The sequence below is a fragment of the Urocampus carinirostris genome, chromosome 9 (assembly GCF_059441175.1).
Source record: "Urocampus carinirostris isolate Australia breed hairy pipefish chromosome 9, RoL_Ucar_1.0, whole genome shotgun sequence".
Taxonomy (NCBI): domain Eukaryota; kingdom Metazoa; phylum Chordata; class Actinopteri; order Syngnathiformes; family Syngnathidae; genus Urocampus; species Urocampus carinirostris.
The window spans coordinates 42688921-42705130 of NC_142357.1; the positions used below are offsets into that span (position 1 = coordinate 42688921).

The following is a 16210-nucleotide window of genomic DNA, read 5'->3' on the forward strand; positions in this document are numbered from 1 at the left end:
GGTTTCCTCCCACGTTCCAAAAACATGCATTTCAGGTGAATTGGCGGGTCCAAATTGTCCCTAGGTGTGACTGAGTGAGTGAGTTGTCTGTCCCTGTGTGCCCTGCGATTGGCTGGCAACCAGTTCAGGGTGTCCCCTGCCCACTGCCCGGAGATGGCTGGGATGGGCTCCAGCCCCCCCGTGACCCTACTGAGGATAAGCGGTGAGCTAATGAGTTGATATCAGACAGATAGGGTCGATACCGGACAGGACGGGACAGACAGGTTAGATAGTGAAACAGGATATCGAAAATAAACAGGACAAACTAGACGGGAATGAAAACTGTAGAAAATAATAAACAGGACAAAAATAGACGGAAACAAAACTGAAATTAAACAGGACGAAATATACAGGAACAATACCGGACAGGAAATACCAACAGGAACAGGACCGAGTCGAAACCCACGTCTTGCCGGGCAGAGGTTCGTTGACGGGCTGACAAAGGGTGAGTGAGTGCACTGAGCTTAAGATAGACAGAAAGCCAATCTGTCAATGAGCCGCAGCTGGTGCCACTTGGGCGGGGCCGATTGGGCACCATGGCAACTGTGACAATTTGTCCTATCAGGATATAAAGAATAAACAGGACAAACTAGACGGGAATGAAAACTGTAGAGAATAATAAACAGGACGAAAATAGATGGAAACGAAACTGAAATTAAACAGGACAAAATATACGGGAACAATACTGGACAGGAAATACCAACAGGAAGCTCGTTGACGGACTGACCAAAGAAAAATGAGAGCACTGAGCTTAAATAGACGGAAAGCCAATCTGTCAATAAGCTGCAGCTGGTGCCACACGGGCGGGGCCAATTGGGAACCATGGCAACCGTGACAACTCGTCCTATCAGGATATAAAGAATAAGAAGGACAAACTAGACGGGAACAAAAACTGGAGAAAATACTAAACAGGACGAAAATAGACTGAAACGAAACTGAAATTAAACGGGACAAAATATACAGGAACAATACTGGACAGGAAATACCAACAGGATCAGGATCGAGTCGAAACCCACGTCCTGCGGGGCAGAGGTTCGTTGACGGACTGACCAAGGAAAAATGAGAGCACTGAGCTTAAATAGACTGAAAGCCAATCTGTCAATGAACCGGGGCCCATTGGGCGCCATGGCAACCGTGACAATTTGTCCTTTTTTTTTAAAACTTGTTTCTTCCTCTCTTGTTCCTCTTTTTTATTTCTTTTTTTTTCTTTTTTTCTTCTTCTTTCTTTCTTTTTCCTTATTTTTTTTCCTTTCTTATTTATTTTCCCTTTTCTCCTTTCTTTGAGAAAGGCTGGGCAACGAAAGAAAAACACTGCGTTTGAGTCACTATCAGTCTCTGTATTTTCTATGCTTCCTTTTGCTCTGTAGCACTCGTCACACTCGTCACACTACACAATAGGGCCACTTCCTGTCGTAAATTATAACACGCTGTCCCGAATTCAATGTTTTTCCCCGCCCTATTTTTAAAATTCAAAACTTTGATTGTAGACTAATTTCTATTTATTTCCGGATATATTTTGTCGCATAATATTAATATTTTTTGGGGGATGATTGAGTCGGTTGTAAGATACAGAACTGTACTTAATCGCATTTTGGAGTGGAAGTACAATGTTGGCAACAAGATTCACTTGATGAAATTGGAAATGATTTGAATGCTGTCGTGTCCAGCATGGTCGCCGTGGTGACCGGCTGGCCCCGCCCACGGCTGCAGTAGATTTTGCGTTCGTGCTACTTAAGGGTGGGTTGTGGGTTTTGCGGGTGCTGGCTCGTTGCATTTTCTGCTTGCAGTTTCTGTTTTGCACTTTCTGTCTGCATCTCCCGTTCTGTTTTGCTCTGTCCTGTTTTGTTTGAGTCGGAAGAAACCCGTGTTTGCACGTTTTTGTTAAAACCTGTTTGTTCTGTCTTGTCCCTGAGTTTTGGACGACTTTTATTTTGGTAAATGAAAACGCAATTGAGTTCTCCCTTCCTGCCTCCTGCCTCCGTTCTGGTCCGCTCCCCTCATGACAGACTGCCACGCAAAATTTTTCTCCTTTTTTCCCTGTTTTTTTTTCCCCTACTTTTTAAAAATTCCTTTAAAAAAATCTCATTGCGTTTAGTTTTTCCGAGCTGTTACTTTTTTCTTTTTGTTCTCCATTTACTTTTTTCCTACGTTTCTTTCTTTTCTTTTTTTCTGGCTTTTTTTTTTCTAAATTTTTCCTTCTTTTTTCTCTTCCTTTTGTTTCTTTTTTTCTCAGCTTTTAACTACCTTTTTCATTTTGGTATTTTTTTCTTTTTTGTTCTATTCCCCCCTTCCTTTAAGTCATTTTGTGCATAGTTTGACATCATATTTGGTCATGTTGGGATGAAAGAAGCAAAAACAACCCAAAGAGCCGTTTAGGACCCGAAAGAGCCGTTTCCTTTTAGTGAGCCGAGCCGAAGAAGCCGGTTCTCGAAAAACTCTACTGACTTTACTCCACTTCGTTCTACTTCGACCTTGACTTCCAAGTACCGCATTTAGGACACAACGTCAGGGGCAATTGCGCACGCGCGCAGCTTAGAGGGAACACTGCTGGCAACCAGTTGAGGGTGTCCCCTGCCCACTGCTCCAGCACCCCCGCGACCCTACTGAGGATAAGCGATTCAGATAATGAATGAATGAATGAATGGATAAACAGTATATTTGAGAACAGAGGACAAAAACGAGACCTCCAGAACCCTATCCCCGACCGCCCCCAGTAAATTAAGTTTAGGACCCCCGCCTTCTGGAATGTTGCTAGCAAATCCCCACTTTGAGGCGACCGGGGGAAACCCGAGCCCTTTTGCGTTATAGCGCCCCCTCCCCCCGGAAAAAAAAAGCCAGCACCTGTCCAGAAGGAGCATCTTCCCGCCAACCTAGAATGTTTGTTTTCTCTCTTGGCTGGAATAAAAAAATGAATAATTCATATTTTAGTACCTTTAAAGTATATTTGAATACATATTTGAATAGTATTGTAATATTTTGTCTGCAGAAGAAGAAAAACAACGTGCTGGTCTTATGATCAGCACGAGGATGGAAATTCATGACCTGGATTGCCGCTTTTTATTAAATGATTATGAAATTTTATTTTTATAAGAAATGAGACAAGGGACACTTTTGTACTGTAAATCTCAGGACCGGAACGGAGACAGGACCCACTTGCGTTATGTTTCTCACAAGTTTTATTAGAAGAAAGGGAAAGGGTTGCACCCACAATCCAGGGAACAGAAAACGGGTTAGTAGCCGGGACAGGAGAGCTCAAACGTGGTCGGGGTCGGAAACGAGTCGTAAGCCATGAAAGGGAAGTAGACGTGGTCGAGGTCGAAAGCCGGGACGGGAGAGCAGACGTGGTCAGGAGCAAAACAGGTCGTAGCCGGAGACAGAATGGAGCAAAAACGGGACAGTCGGGGTCGAAAAAGGCTTGCCTAGTATACACTGAGGTTCGCAGATGGACTGACAAAAGGGGACGGATAGGAGTGGGTTTAAATAGGGACAGGGGGCCAATCAGAACCCGCGCCAAAAGAGTAAGCCATGAAAGGAAAGTAGACGTGGTCGAGGACAAAAGAGGTCGTACCCGGAGACAGAAGGGAGCAAAAAACAGTACAGGTGGGAGTCGCGATTGAAAAAGGCTTGTCTAGTATACACTGAGGGTCGCAGATGGACTGACAACAGGGGACAGACAGGACTGGGTTCAAATAGTGCCAGGGAGCCAATCAGAACCAGCTGTTGTTGGCACCAAATGAGTAAGCCATGAAAGGAAAGTAAACGTGGTCGAGGACAAAAGAGGTCGAAAGCCGGGACGGGAGAGCAGACGTGGTCAGGAGCAAAACAGGTCGTACCCGGAGACAGAAGGGAGCAAAAAACAGTACAGGTGGGAGTCGCGATTGAAAAAGGCTTGTCTAGTATACACTGAGGGTCGCAGATGGACTGACAACAGGGGACAGACAGGACTGGGTTCAAATAGTGCCAGGGAGCCAATCAGAACCAGCTGTTGTTGGCACCAAATGAGTAAGCCATGAAAGGAAAGTAGACGTGGTCGAGGACAAAAGAGGTCGAAAGCCGGGACGGGAGAGCAGACGTGGTCAGGAGCAAAACAGGTCGTAGCCGGAGACAGAAGGAAGCAAAAAACAGGTCAGGTGGGAGTCCTGACAGGACTGGGTTCAAATAGTGCCAGGGAGCCAATCAGAACCCGCTGTTGTTGGCGCCAAATGAGTAAGGACAAAAGAGGTCGAAAGCCGGGATGGGAGAGTAGATGTAGATCAAAAACAGGTCAAAAAAGGTTTGCCTAGTGGAAACTGAAGTTCGCAGAGCGCCATGATGACGAGACTATGAACTATAAAGGAGATGGCGCTAGCTAGAGCTAACAGAAAAAAACATGGAAGTAAGACTTAGAGAAATGTGTTAAAACAACATGTGTTAGAACACCAACTAGGCACAGGATCTAATAAAATACCAACTCGTTCTTACTGAACAAAACAAGAAAGTGAGACAAAAAGACATAGTGACCAGGAAAAAAACAATGCACAGAGAGAACAATAATCATCTTTGTGACGGCTTTAACACATCAAAGAGCAACATTTTCACCGGAAAGCCCCGAAACACTTAACATGAAAGGACACAAAGTACAAAACATGAAAGTAAGACATAAAGACATAGTGACCAGGAAAAAAACAATGCATAGAGAGAACAATAATAATCTTTGTGACGCTTTTGAAACATCAAAGAGCAAAATTTTCCACGGAAAGCCCCGAAACACATAACGTGAAAGGACACAAAGTACAAAACATGAAAGTTAGACAGAGAGACATAATGACCAGGAAGAAACAATGCACAGAGAGAACAATAATCATTTTTGTGACGCCTTTAAAACATCAAAGAGCAATATTTTCCACGGAAAGCCCCGAAACACATAGCGTGAAAGGACACAAAGTACAAAACATGAAAGTAAGACATAAAGACATAGTGACCAGGAAAAAAACAATGCACAGAGAGAACAATAATCATCTTTGTGATGCCTTTAACACATCAAAGAGCAACATTTTTCCCGGAAAGCCCCGAAACACATAACATGAAAGTACACAAAGTACAAAACATGAAAGTAAGACACAAAGACATAATGACCAGGAAGAAACAATGCACGGAGAGAAAAATAATCATCTTTGTGACTCCTTTAAAACATCAAAGAGCAACATTTTCCACGGAAAGCCCTGAAACACATAACGTGAAAGGACACAAGGTACAAAACATGAAAGTAAGACATAAAAACATAGTGACCAGGAAAAAAACAATGCACAGAGAGAACAATAATCATCTTTGTGACTCCTTTAAAACCTCAAAGAGCAACATTTTCCCCGGAAAGCCCCGAAACACTTAACATGAAAGGACACAAAGTACAAAACATGAAAGTAAGACATAAAAACATAGTGACCAGGAAAAAAACAATGCACAGAGAGAACAATAATCATCTTTGTGACGCCTTTAAAACATCAAAGAGCAACATTTTTCACGGAAAGCCCCGAAACACATAACATGAAAGGACACAAAGTACAAAACATGAAAGAAAACACACAACACTCCAGTTCTAAGTATCCGTGGCCGATTAATAACAGAAGAGTGTTGTCGCAATTCCAGGAACGCCGAAGCAAAACATTTGCTGGCTATTTTTTGCCGAGCGCGTGACGAGCGGCTACTACTCAACTGCGGGGGCGGTTACACTACGGCATGCGGGCCAAAATCGGCCCCTCGGCATTTTTAATGAACCCCACCCAAAACATCATGGTAATATATCATCACGCTATTAAATGAAGTGCAGAAATTGCTTTTTTGGAAGGGAAATTGAAATTTTTGGAGTAAACTTTAAACTTTGAGTGAAGTGCTTGTAAATGCTTGACATGGATATTGTGTGGCTCAAAAAGGCTGCTTGAAAATGACACCAACGCTGCTCTCCGTGGCTTCGATTTGCCGTCGGATTTCTTCTTCCCCTCGCGATGAACGGCAGCTGGCATTAGTTTTTACCCCGGTCTCCCTTGATTTAGGACCCATTCTCAATGTATGAAGGATTTTCTGTTCTCGCTGTTTTTGATCATTAACTGTCACGGTTGCCCTGGCACCCAATTGGCCTCGCCCTTTTGGCTCGTTGAATGATTGGCTTCCCTTCTATTTAAGCTCAGTGCTCTCACTCACCCTTTGTCAGTCCGCCAACGAACCTCTGCACCCGCAAGACGTGGGTTTTGACCCTGTCTGGTTTCCTGCTTGTGTTTTCTGTCCAGTATCGTTCCCGTCTATTTTGTCCTGTTTAATATCGATCTCCAGTTTCGTTCCCGGCTATTTTGTCCCGTTTAATATCGATCTCCAGTTTCGTTCCTAGCTATTTTGTTGTGTTTGATATCGATCTCCAGTGTCTGGTAGCGTTCCTGTGTAGTTTGTCCTGTTTAATATCGATTTGCACTTTTGTTCCCGGCTATTTTGTCCCGTTTAATATCGGTCTCCAGTTTCGTTCCCGGCTATTTTGTTGTTTGATATCGAGCTCCAGTGTCTGGTAGCGTTCCCGTCTAGTTTGTCCTGTTTAATTTCGATCTCCAGTGTCTGGTATCGGTTCTGTCTATCTCATCCTGCTTGTTATCGGACACCAGTCTCCAGTATCTAGTATCGATTCCGCCTGTCTCATCCTGTCTGATATCTTGCGCCAATCTCCAGTATCCGGCATCGATCCCGTCTATCTCGTCCTATTTGATATCTTGCGCCAGTCTCCAGTATCCGGTATCGATCTCGTCTGTCTCGTCCTGTCTGATATCTGACTCCAGTATCTGGTATCGATCCTGTCTGTCCCGTCCTGTCCGGTATCGGTTCCGTCTATCTCGTCCTGTTTGTCAGTCTCCAGTGTCTGGTATTGATCCCATCTATCTCGTCCTGTCGGATATCTGACTCCAGTCTCCAGTATCTGGTATGGATTCTGCCTGTCTCGTCCTGTCCCATATCTTGCGCTAGTCTCCAGTATCCGGTATTGATCCAGTCTGTTTTGTCCTGTCTGATATCTGACTCCAGTCTCCAATATCTGGTATCGATTCCGCCTGTCTCATCCTGTTCGATATCTTGCGCCAGTCTCCTGTATCCGGTAGCGATCCTGTCTGTCTCGTCCTGTCTGATATCTGACTTAGTATCGGGTATCGATCCCGTCTATCTCATCCTGTTTGATATCTTGCGCCAGTCTCCAGTATCCGGTATTGATCCAGTCTGTTTTGTCCTGTCTGATATCTGACTCAGTATTGGGTATCGATCCCGTCTATCTCGTCCTGTTTCATATCTTGCGCCAGTCTCCAGTATCCGGTATCGATCCCATCTGTCTCGTCCTGTCTGATATCTGACTCAGTATCGGGTATCGATCCCGTCTATCTCATCCTGTTTGATATCTTGCGCCAGTCTCCAGTATCTGGTAGCGATCCCGTCTGTTTCGGCACGTCTGATATCTGACTCCAGTCTCCAGTATCTGGTATCTATTCTGCCTGTCTCATCCTGTCCAATATCTTGCGCCAGTCTCCAGTATCCCGTAGCGATTCTGTCTGTCTCGTCCTGTCTGATATCTGACTTAGTATCGGATATCTATCCCGTCTTTCTCGTCCTGTTTGATATCTTGCGCCAGTCTCCAGTATCCGGTATCGATCTCATCTGTCTTGCCCTGTTTGATATCGGACTCCAGTCTCCAGTATCTGGTATAGATTCTGCCTGTCTCATCCTGTCCGATATCTTGCGCCAGTCTCCTGTATCCGGTAGCGATGCTGTCTGTCTCGTCCTGTCTGATATCTGACTCCAATATCGGGTATCGATCCCGTCTATCTCATCCTGTTTGATATCTTGCGCCAGTCTCCAGTATCTGGTAGCGATCCCGTCTGTTTCGGCATGTCTGATATCTGACTCCAGTCTCCAGTATCTGGTATAGATTCTGCCTGTCTCATCCTGTCCGATATCTTGCGCCAGTCTCCTGTATCCGGTAGCGATTCCCTCTGTCTCGTCCTGTCTGATATCTGACTCAGTATCGGGCATTGATCCCGTCTATCTCGTCCTGTTTCATATCTTGCGCCAGTCTCCAGTATCCGGTATCAATCCTGTCTGTTTCGTCCTGACTGATGTCTGACTCCAGTCTCCAGTATCTGGTATCGATCCTGTCTGTCCCGGCCTGTCCGGTATCTGCTCATGTATTTGATCTCGATCCTGTCTGTCCCGTCCTGTCCGCTATTGACCCCGTCTGTCTGGTATCTCTTCGTGTATCTGGTATCGATCTCCTCGGCCTCTGGCTTCCTATCATTTCATGCCAGACTCCTGCCTAACGTGCATGACTCCCCATTTCCAAGCCTGTGTGAGAAACGTCACGCATTTGGGTCCTCCTCCTGTTCCGGTTCTTGACATTAACACCATATATTTGATTTCTTAGGGTAGTTGTTGAATATTTAGGGGGGGAAATGACGTCATCTGCATTGGCTAAGCTAAAAAAACGTGAAAATAGTTTTAAGGGCGATGAAAGGAATCCTATTTGACATTTTTGGGGGGGTGAATGAAGTCAGACGAGGTTGATCCTAAAATAAAGGTGTTTATTAGCCGGCTACAAGGAAGAAATGGCGCCCCTCCGTGGAATTTTCCCACGTAAAAGCAAACGTTTTGTGGCTTGTTTATTAGCACCGAATTCTCGAAGTTTTTACGAGAGCATGGCGGCCATCTTGTTTGTTTACTTTCAGTCATGCGATGGAATTTGTAATCTGAGTACTCCAGTACGTGGAGTTATGTAGCCAGCTCATAAATGGAAGATTAAATGCCGGATTTGACTTTATTATCATGTTTCTGAAGACTTATTCTTGTTTTCTTTTTTGTCAGGTGTTATTAATACATGTCATTTTTATAATATGAAATCATGAATATTAATATGATTTCTTTTGTTTGGTGTTTTTGATTTTTAACGTATTTTTTTGGGTATATTGTTCTATTTTTAAGTATAAAATTATTAATAGTGTTAAATGTATTCATTCATTCCCCATTTAATCTATTTGTTTTGAGTTTATACTTATGTATTTGTTTATTAAGATATCAACATGTATAGTATTTCATTTAAACATTTATCTACCAACATTTCATCCCCTTTTTTAGATGTATTTACATTTATTTTCATTTATGTCATGAATCGGAACAGGATTAGGACCCAAGCGCGTGATGTTACTCACACAAGCCTTCTATTTTACGGGAAATGGGGAGTCATGCACGTTAGGCAGCAGTCAGGTGTGGAATGACAGGAAGCCAGAGGCCGACGAGATCGATACCAATTGCCCGAGTAGATATCGGACACATGAGGTCGATACCGGACAAGGCGGGATAGATAGGATAAATAATGAAACAGGATATCGAAAATAAACAGGGCAAACTAGACGGGAACAAAAACTGGAGAGAACAATAAACAAGACGAAAATAGACGGGAACGAAACTGGAAACCGATATAAAACAGGACAAAAAAATAAACGGGAATAATACCAGACAGGAAATGCCAACAGGAAATAGGACCGAGTCGAAACCCACGTCTTGCGGGGCAGAGGTTTGTTGACAGACTGACAAAGGAAAAATGAGAGCACGGAGCTTAAATAGACGGAAAGCCAATCTGTCAACGAGCCGCAGCTGGTGCCACATGGGCGGGGTCAATTGGGCGCCATGGCAACCGTGACAGTTTAACTGTTATAATTTAGATGCATTTATTTTTCTTGATGTTAAACCATAAACGCATTACATTTTACATGAATTATTACAAGTGAAAAACATTTAATCATTTATTTACTGTTTTGTTATTATTTATTGCTGCAAAACCAATAACGATTTATTTAATTTATTTTAATAACATTAATTATTTTAAATGCAATAGAATAATTCACTTTGGCCATTAAAATTTTTTTTTAAAAAAGAAAAAAAAGCGAAGAAAATCCAGCATTGTTGTTCTTAATTGAATTCAATTTAATTTAAATGATTAAATATCAAAAAATAATCTAAATTTATTTCCCCCAATTTTTCAATTTACTGTAAAACCCGCAGGAAAAAACTACTCATGCGTGTGAACCGTGTTAAACCTAAGAAAAGAAAAGTTGATTTACCTTGGATCATGTTTTCATAACAGTCAAATCCTTTTAGCGCTCTGCCCAAAGGAAACAAACACACCCAGTAAGTTACGATCGACATGGTTTGTTCTTTGGGAGGCATTTTTAGTGCATGTTTATTGTGTTTTTTTAAAATACCTATCTATTTATCTATATCTATATATCTAATATATATATATATATATATATATATATATATATATATATATATATATATATATATATATATGAGAGAGAGAAAGAGATAGATGTCTAGATAGATAGAAAGATAGATAGATAGATAGATAGATAGATAGATAGATATAGATATAGAGAGTGATATATATGAGAGAGAAAGAGATAGATGTCTAGATAGATAGATAGATAGATAGATAGATATAGATATAGAGAGTGATAGATAGATATTGAGAGAGATATAGATATTATATATATATGTATATATATATATATATATATATATATATATATATATATATGTATATATATATATATATATATATGTATATATATATATATATATATATATATGTATATATATATGTATATATATATATATATATATATATATATATGTATATATATATATATATATATATATATATATATATATATAAATGAGAGAGAGAGAAAGAGATAGATATCTAGATGGATAAATAGATAGATATAGAGAGATATATAGATAGATAGATATAGATGTAGATACACATAGATAGATGTAGATATATATATACAGATAAAGATATATAGATGTAGATAGATGTAGACAGATAGATGGAGATATCTCTCTCTCTCTCTCTCTCTCTCTCTCTCTCTCTCTCTCTCTCTCTCTCTCTCTCTCTCTCTCTCTCATATATATATATATATATATATATAAATGATTTGTAAGTTAATATTGAAAAGAAATGTATACATATTTTATGTATATTATTATTTATAGTTTCAAATGTATTTATTGATTTTTTTCAACAAGACTATATTAATAAGTAAGAACCCGTATCGTCAGAAAGGAATTTACTGCCCTCTAGCGTTAATCCTTAGGAACCTACAAGTCCGGTTCTTGGATTGTCTTTATTGTCATTGACGTGGTGAAACGAGATTGGACACGGCACTCCATGGTTAAAATGCATTGAAGAATTTAAAGGGGATTCATGAAAGTGATAAAACTATGCGGACATAATGTTCTAAGAATCAATTTGTTCAACAGGAAAACCAAAAGGTGACATTTTCTCCCACCGGCGCTCCAGCACAGAAGAAACGAACAAAAAGGTATACACATTATTATTTATTTTTTTAATCATTTTAATTATATTTACTATTTTTTTTACCATTATATTTTATGATTATTATTTATTATTTACTTGTTTTTATCTGAAATTGATTTTATTTTATCTGACTTTATTTTTTTTATTTTTTGTTTCTTTTAATAATTAATTTTTTATTTCATTTTTATTGTAATACCATTTTATGAATTACTGTTACTATTTCATTTTTTGTTTTCTTTTTACTATTGTATTTTATAATTATTATTTATTATGTACTTGTTTTTATTTGAAATTGATTTTATTTTATCTCATTTTATTTTGTTCATTTTTTGTTTCTTTGTTTTTTTTGTTGCATTTTAGTCTAATTTCATTTCAGTTTATATTAATTAAATTAAATGTTTGTGTGTTGTTTATTTATGTAATATTATTTTATAAATTACTATTACTATTTATTTCAATTTTTGTCCGAATTTTACTTGGTATCATGTGAGTTTATTGTTGATTATAATCATTTTTTATTACTGCAATATTATTTTATATATTACTAACATAATTTAACAATTTTTTATTGAATTCAATTGTATTTTAGTTTATCGAAGTTAATTTTGTTTTCGTCTATATTCAATTAATTAGATTTTTTGGGTTAATTATTGTTTTATTTTTTATTACTATTAATATAATTGTTTTATTTAAACTTTTACTTTAAATTTTATTTTACTTCATTTTATATTATTTTAAGTAGATTTTTGTTGATTATTAGAATGTTATTTTATAAATTACTAATATCAACTTTTTTTTCTGTTACTGCAGTATTATTTTATGTATTACTATTATAATTTCTTTTATTTAATTTTAGTTTTTTATGAATTTATATTGATTTAATTAGATTTTTGATTATTATTTTTATTGCAATATTTTATTATAGCTATTTATCATAATTGTTCTACTTCATGTTTTTATTTTGAGTTAATTGTATTTTACTTCATTTTATATTAATTATATTTTCGTTTATTATTTTATCAAAATTACTATGATTTAATTTAATAGTGTAATTTGAATTTCATTTAATTTTGTTTTTGTTTACATTAATTTAATTAGACTTTTTGTTAATTATTGTATTATTTTTACTACTACGAATATATTTATTCTATTTAAGTTTTTATATTAAGTAACTTTTATTCTACATTTTATATTATAAGCATATTTTTCTTTATTATTGAAATGCTATTTTATGAATTACTATTATTATCTATTTTTTTCAATTACTGCAGTATTATTTTATGTATTACTTCTATAATTTTTTTAATTTCAATTTTAGTTGTTTATGAATTTACATTATTTAATTAGATTCTTTTGATTATTATTGTATTGCAATATTTTTTTATTTCACGTTTTTATTTTTAGGTGATTGTATTTTACTTCATTTTATATTAATTATACTTTTTGTTTATTATTTTATTATAATTCTCTGATTTAATTTGATAGTGTAATTTAAATTTAATTTCATTTTACTTAAATGTTCCGCCATTTAATTTGAGTTCATATCAATTTCATGAGGTTTTTTTTTACCTTTTCACTTTTTGGATTTCTTTTAATTTGAAAGGGACGGTTGTCATTGTATTTTCAGATGTCCGAGGAGGACGAAACAAGGGAAGTGCTCTTTCCCGACTGGGAAGGCGCCGAAAAAACGGGCCTGACCATCGAACAGACCCGAGAAGGCGAAATTTTCGTCAAGGAGGTTAAAGGGGAGTCGCCTGCCGCCAGATCCGGAAAAGTTTACGAAGGTAATTGGAATAAAATACTGTTTTTTTCCCCCATCTATAAGGCGCACCGTACTATAAGGCTCCGTTATGAGTGCCTTTGTTGTACAGTGGTACCCCCACTTACGAAATGAATTGGTTCTGGGAGTAATTGTGTATCCAAATTTTTGAGATGAATTTTCGGAACTGTTAACAGATTTAGTAACTTATGCGGACAATGTTGTAATCCTTTAAATCACTGATTGATACATTTGGTTTTAATGAAATAATTGATGTGCCCACTCATAACACTCTAGATCTTGTTCTGACCCGGGTGTAGTGTTAACGTATCCTAATGCCATCTCTGATCACTTATGATGTGCTGTTTAATGTTTACTGTGATAAGGAAAATTTAGGCTTTAGTAGTCGCAATATCCGCACTGCAACTGCATTAGCTTTAAAAGGACTATTACCTACGGCAGGGGTGTTTAGCTGGGGGCCACAAATGCTATAAAAAAATCTCACGGGGGCCGGACTAGTAAGTTTAAGAGGAAGAGGGAGGGAGAAAAAGTGAGGGAGGGAAAGAGAGAGCGATTTTGTTTGGGGTGATGGAATGACGGCTGCATCCTCCTCCTTGTTATCTCTGAACTCTTCCTGCACGGCGGTGTATGTTTTATACCTTTCTATGATTTCTTTCTTTATTTCGATGGCCAGAAAAAGTCTCTTCCTCTTCTTTTCTCCTTGTCTTTGGTGGGGTCCATTGTGAATAATAGTTTTTCGTAGAGCAGGAAGGGGACACGAAGAGCATGCTGGGATTCACGCATACGCACCAGTGGCCAGGTAGAACTCGGTGCAGGGAATGACAGCGCATATTGTACTTTATTTTTGACTTTGTAGCTTGAAACATGTTTGTAACTAGAAGCAATGTTTTCCTGTTCGGGTACTTTGCAACCTAAAACTTATATTTTGAGATTTTTGTCGATTTGTAGATAGATAGAGATACAGTAGCCAGATACAGTAGCTAGATAGATAGATAGATAGATACAGTAGCTAAATAGATGGCTAGATACAGTAGCTAGCTAGATACAGTAGCTAGATAGATAGATAGATAGATAGATAGATAGATAGATCTAGCTCACTAGATAGATAGATAGATAGATAGATAGATAGATCTAGCTGTCTAGATAGATAGTGACAGTAACTCGATCGATACAGTAGCTAGCTAGATAGATCGATATATCTAGCTGTCTAGATAGATAGATAGCTAGATATATCTAGCTGTCTGGATAGCTAGATAGATCTAGCTCGATAGATAGATAGATAGATAGATAGATAGATAGATAGATAGATAGATACAGTATCGCTAAAAACATAATACCCATAAATAACCCAATACAAACATCAAAATTGCAGGCATTAATTTATGAATCAAATATCACAATTATGACTTGTTTTTATTTAAAAAACGATTTTATTTAACCTAATTTTATTTGACTGGACTAAGATTTTTGAACCATCACTAGGTAAAATATATAAACATAAAATCTAAAATCTCCACACTTAAAAGTTAACACTAAGCTCCAGAGCCGCCTGTGAATGAAAGCCAATGTTTATGGATTTTTTGGGAATTTATTGGGGTGCTTGGCACCAAACCTAGCTAAAAACTCTCCCTGCTGTCAAAAGTACAAACTGTGAAATTTTAATGAAAATCGTTCCATCCGTTTCGGAGCCTATAAGCCACATACGAACGCCCGCAAATCGGGATTTATAAATAAGTTTAGATTTAGATCGTGAAGGTATGCAAAAATATATCCCTTAACGCCATTTGCGATTTCAGGTGACCAGATCGTAGGAGCGACGATTTATTTCGACAACATGAGCTCGGAAGAGACGGCGGATCTGCTGAAGACGCTGAATCGCCACAAGGTGGGGCTGAAGCTGCAAAATAAAGACAAGTCGCCGTGCGTCTCCCCCCTCAGTACCCCCTGCCGCTCCCCCATGGGAACGCTCACCTGGGAGGGGAAAATGGGGAGCCCCAGTCCGGACGTCCTGCTTGTGAGTTTTTTAATATTTTTATTTCATTCTTCTTCTTATTTTTATCCTTCACTGAATTAATTCGTCCTATCCAATTCTAATTGATTTATTGAATCGCATTTAACCTCACCTTAGCTTATTTAAGGGATCTTCAACCTTAACCAAAAGAGCTACTATTTATTACTAATACCATGAGGCTCTTTAACTCCACCCGGGGGAGTAAAAGCCCACGTTAAACCCCTACCCCCACATTTGCATACTACCCTATGTTTATGAGAGTGTGTATTTTCCGTTGCACTATTTAAATACTCTATATTTTATTATTATTATTATTTTATTTATCAGCACAAGGATACTGATGGAAGTGTGAATTTCCCTACGGGGATGAATAAAGTATCTATCTATCTATCTATCTATCTATCTATCTATCTATCTATCTATCTGGACAGCTAGATCTATCTATCTATCTGGACAGCTAGATCTATCTATCTATCTGGACAGCTAGATCTATCTATCTGGACAGCTAGATCTATCTATCTATTTATCTAGACAGCTAGATCTATCTATCTATCTATTTATCTAGACAGCTAGATCTATCTATCTATCTATTTATCTAGACAGCTAGATCTATCTATCTATCTATCTATCTATCTATCTATCTATCTATCTATCTATCTATCTATCTAGACAGCTAGGTCTATCTATCTAGACATCTATATATCTATCTAGACAGCTAGGTCTATCTATCTAGACATCTATATATCTATCTATCTAGACAGCTAGATCTATCTATCTATCTATCTAGACAGCTAAGTCTATCTATCTAGACATCCATATATCTATATCTATCTATCTAGACAACTAGATTTATTTATCTAGACATTGATATCTCTAGACAGCTAGATCTCTCTATCTATCTATCTAGACACCTATCTAGACAGCTAGGTCTATCTATCTAGACATCTATATATCTATATCTAGACAGCTAGATCTATCTATCTATCTAGACAGCTAGGTC

At 38.1% G+C, this 16210-nt stretch overlaps 1 protein-coding gene across 1 annotated transcript in view; it reads left to right on the plus strand.

The window, feature by feature from the left end:
* Positions 1-16210, plus strand: part of ahnak (AHNAK nucleoprotein) — a 65840-nt gene that overhangs the window by 29152 nt on the left and 20478 nt on the right. Inside the window, exons 3-5 of the mRNA XM_088343956.1 lie at positions 11362-11423; positions 13047-13203; positions 14996-15213. Of these exons, the coding sequence (XP_088200082.1) occupies positions 13047-13203; positions 14996-15213 (375 nt within the window). The 5' untranslated portion in view covers positions 11362-11423. The remainder of the gene's footprint in view (positions 1-11361; positions 11424-13046; positions 13204-14995; positions 15214-16210) is intronic.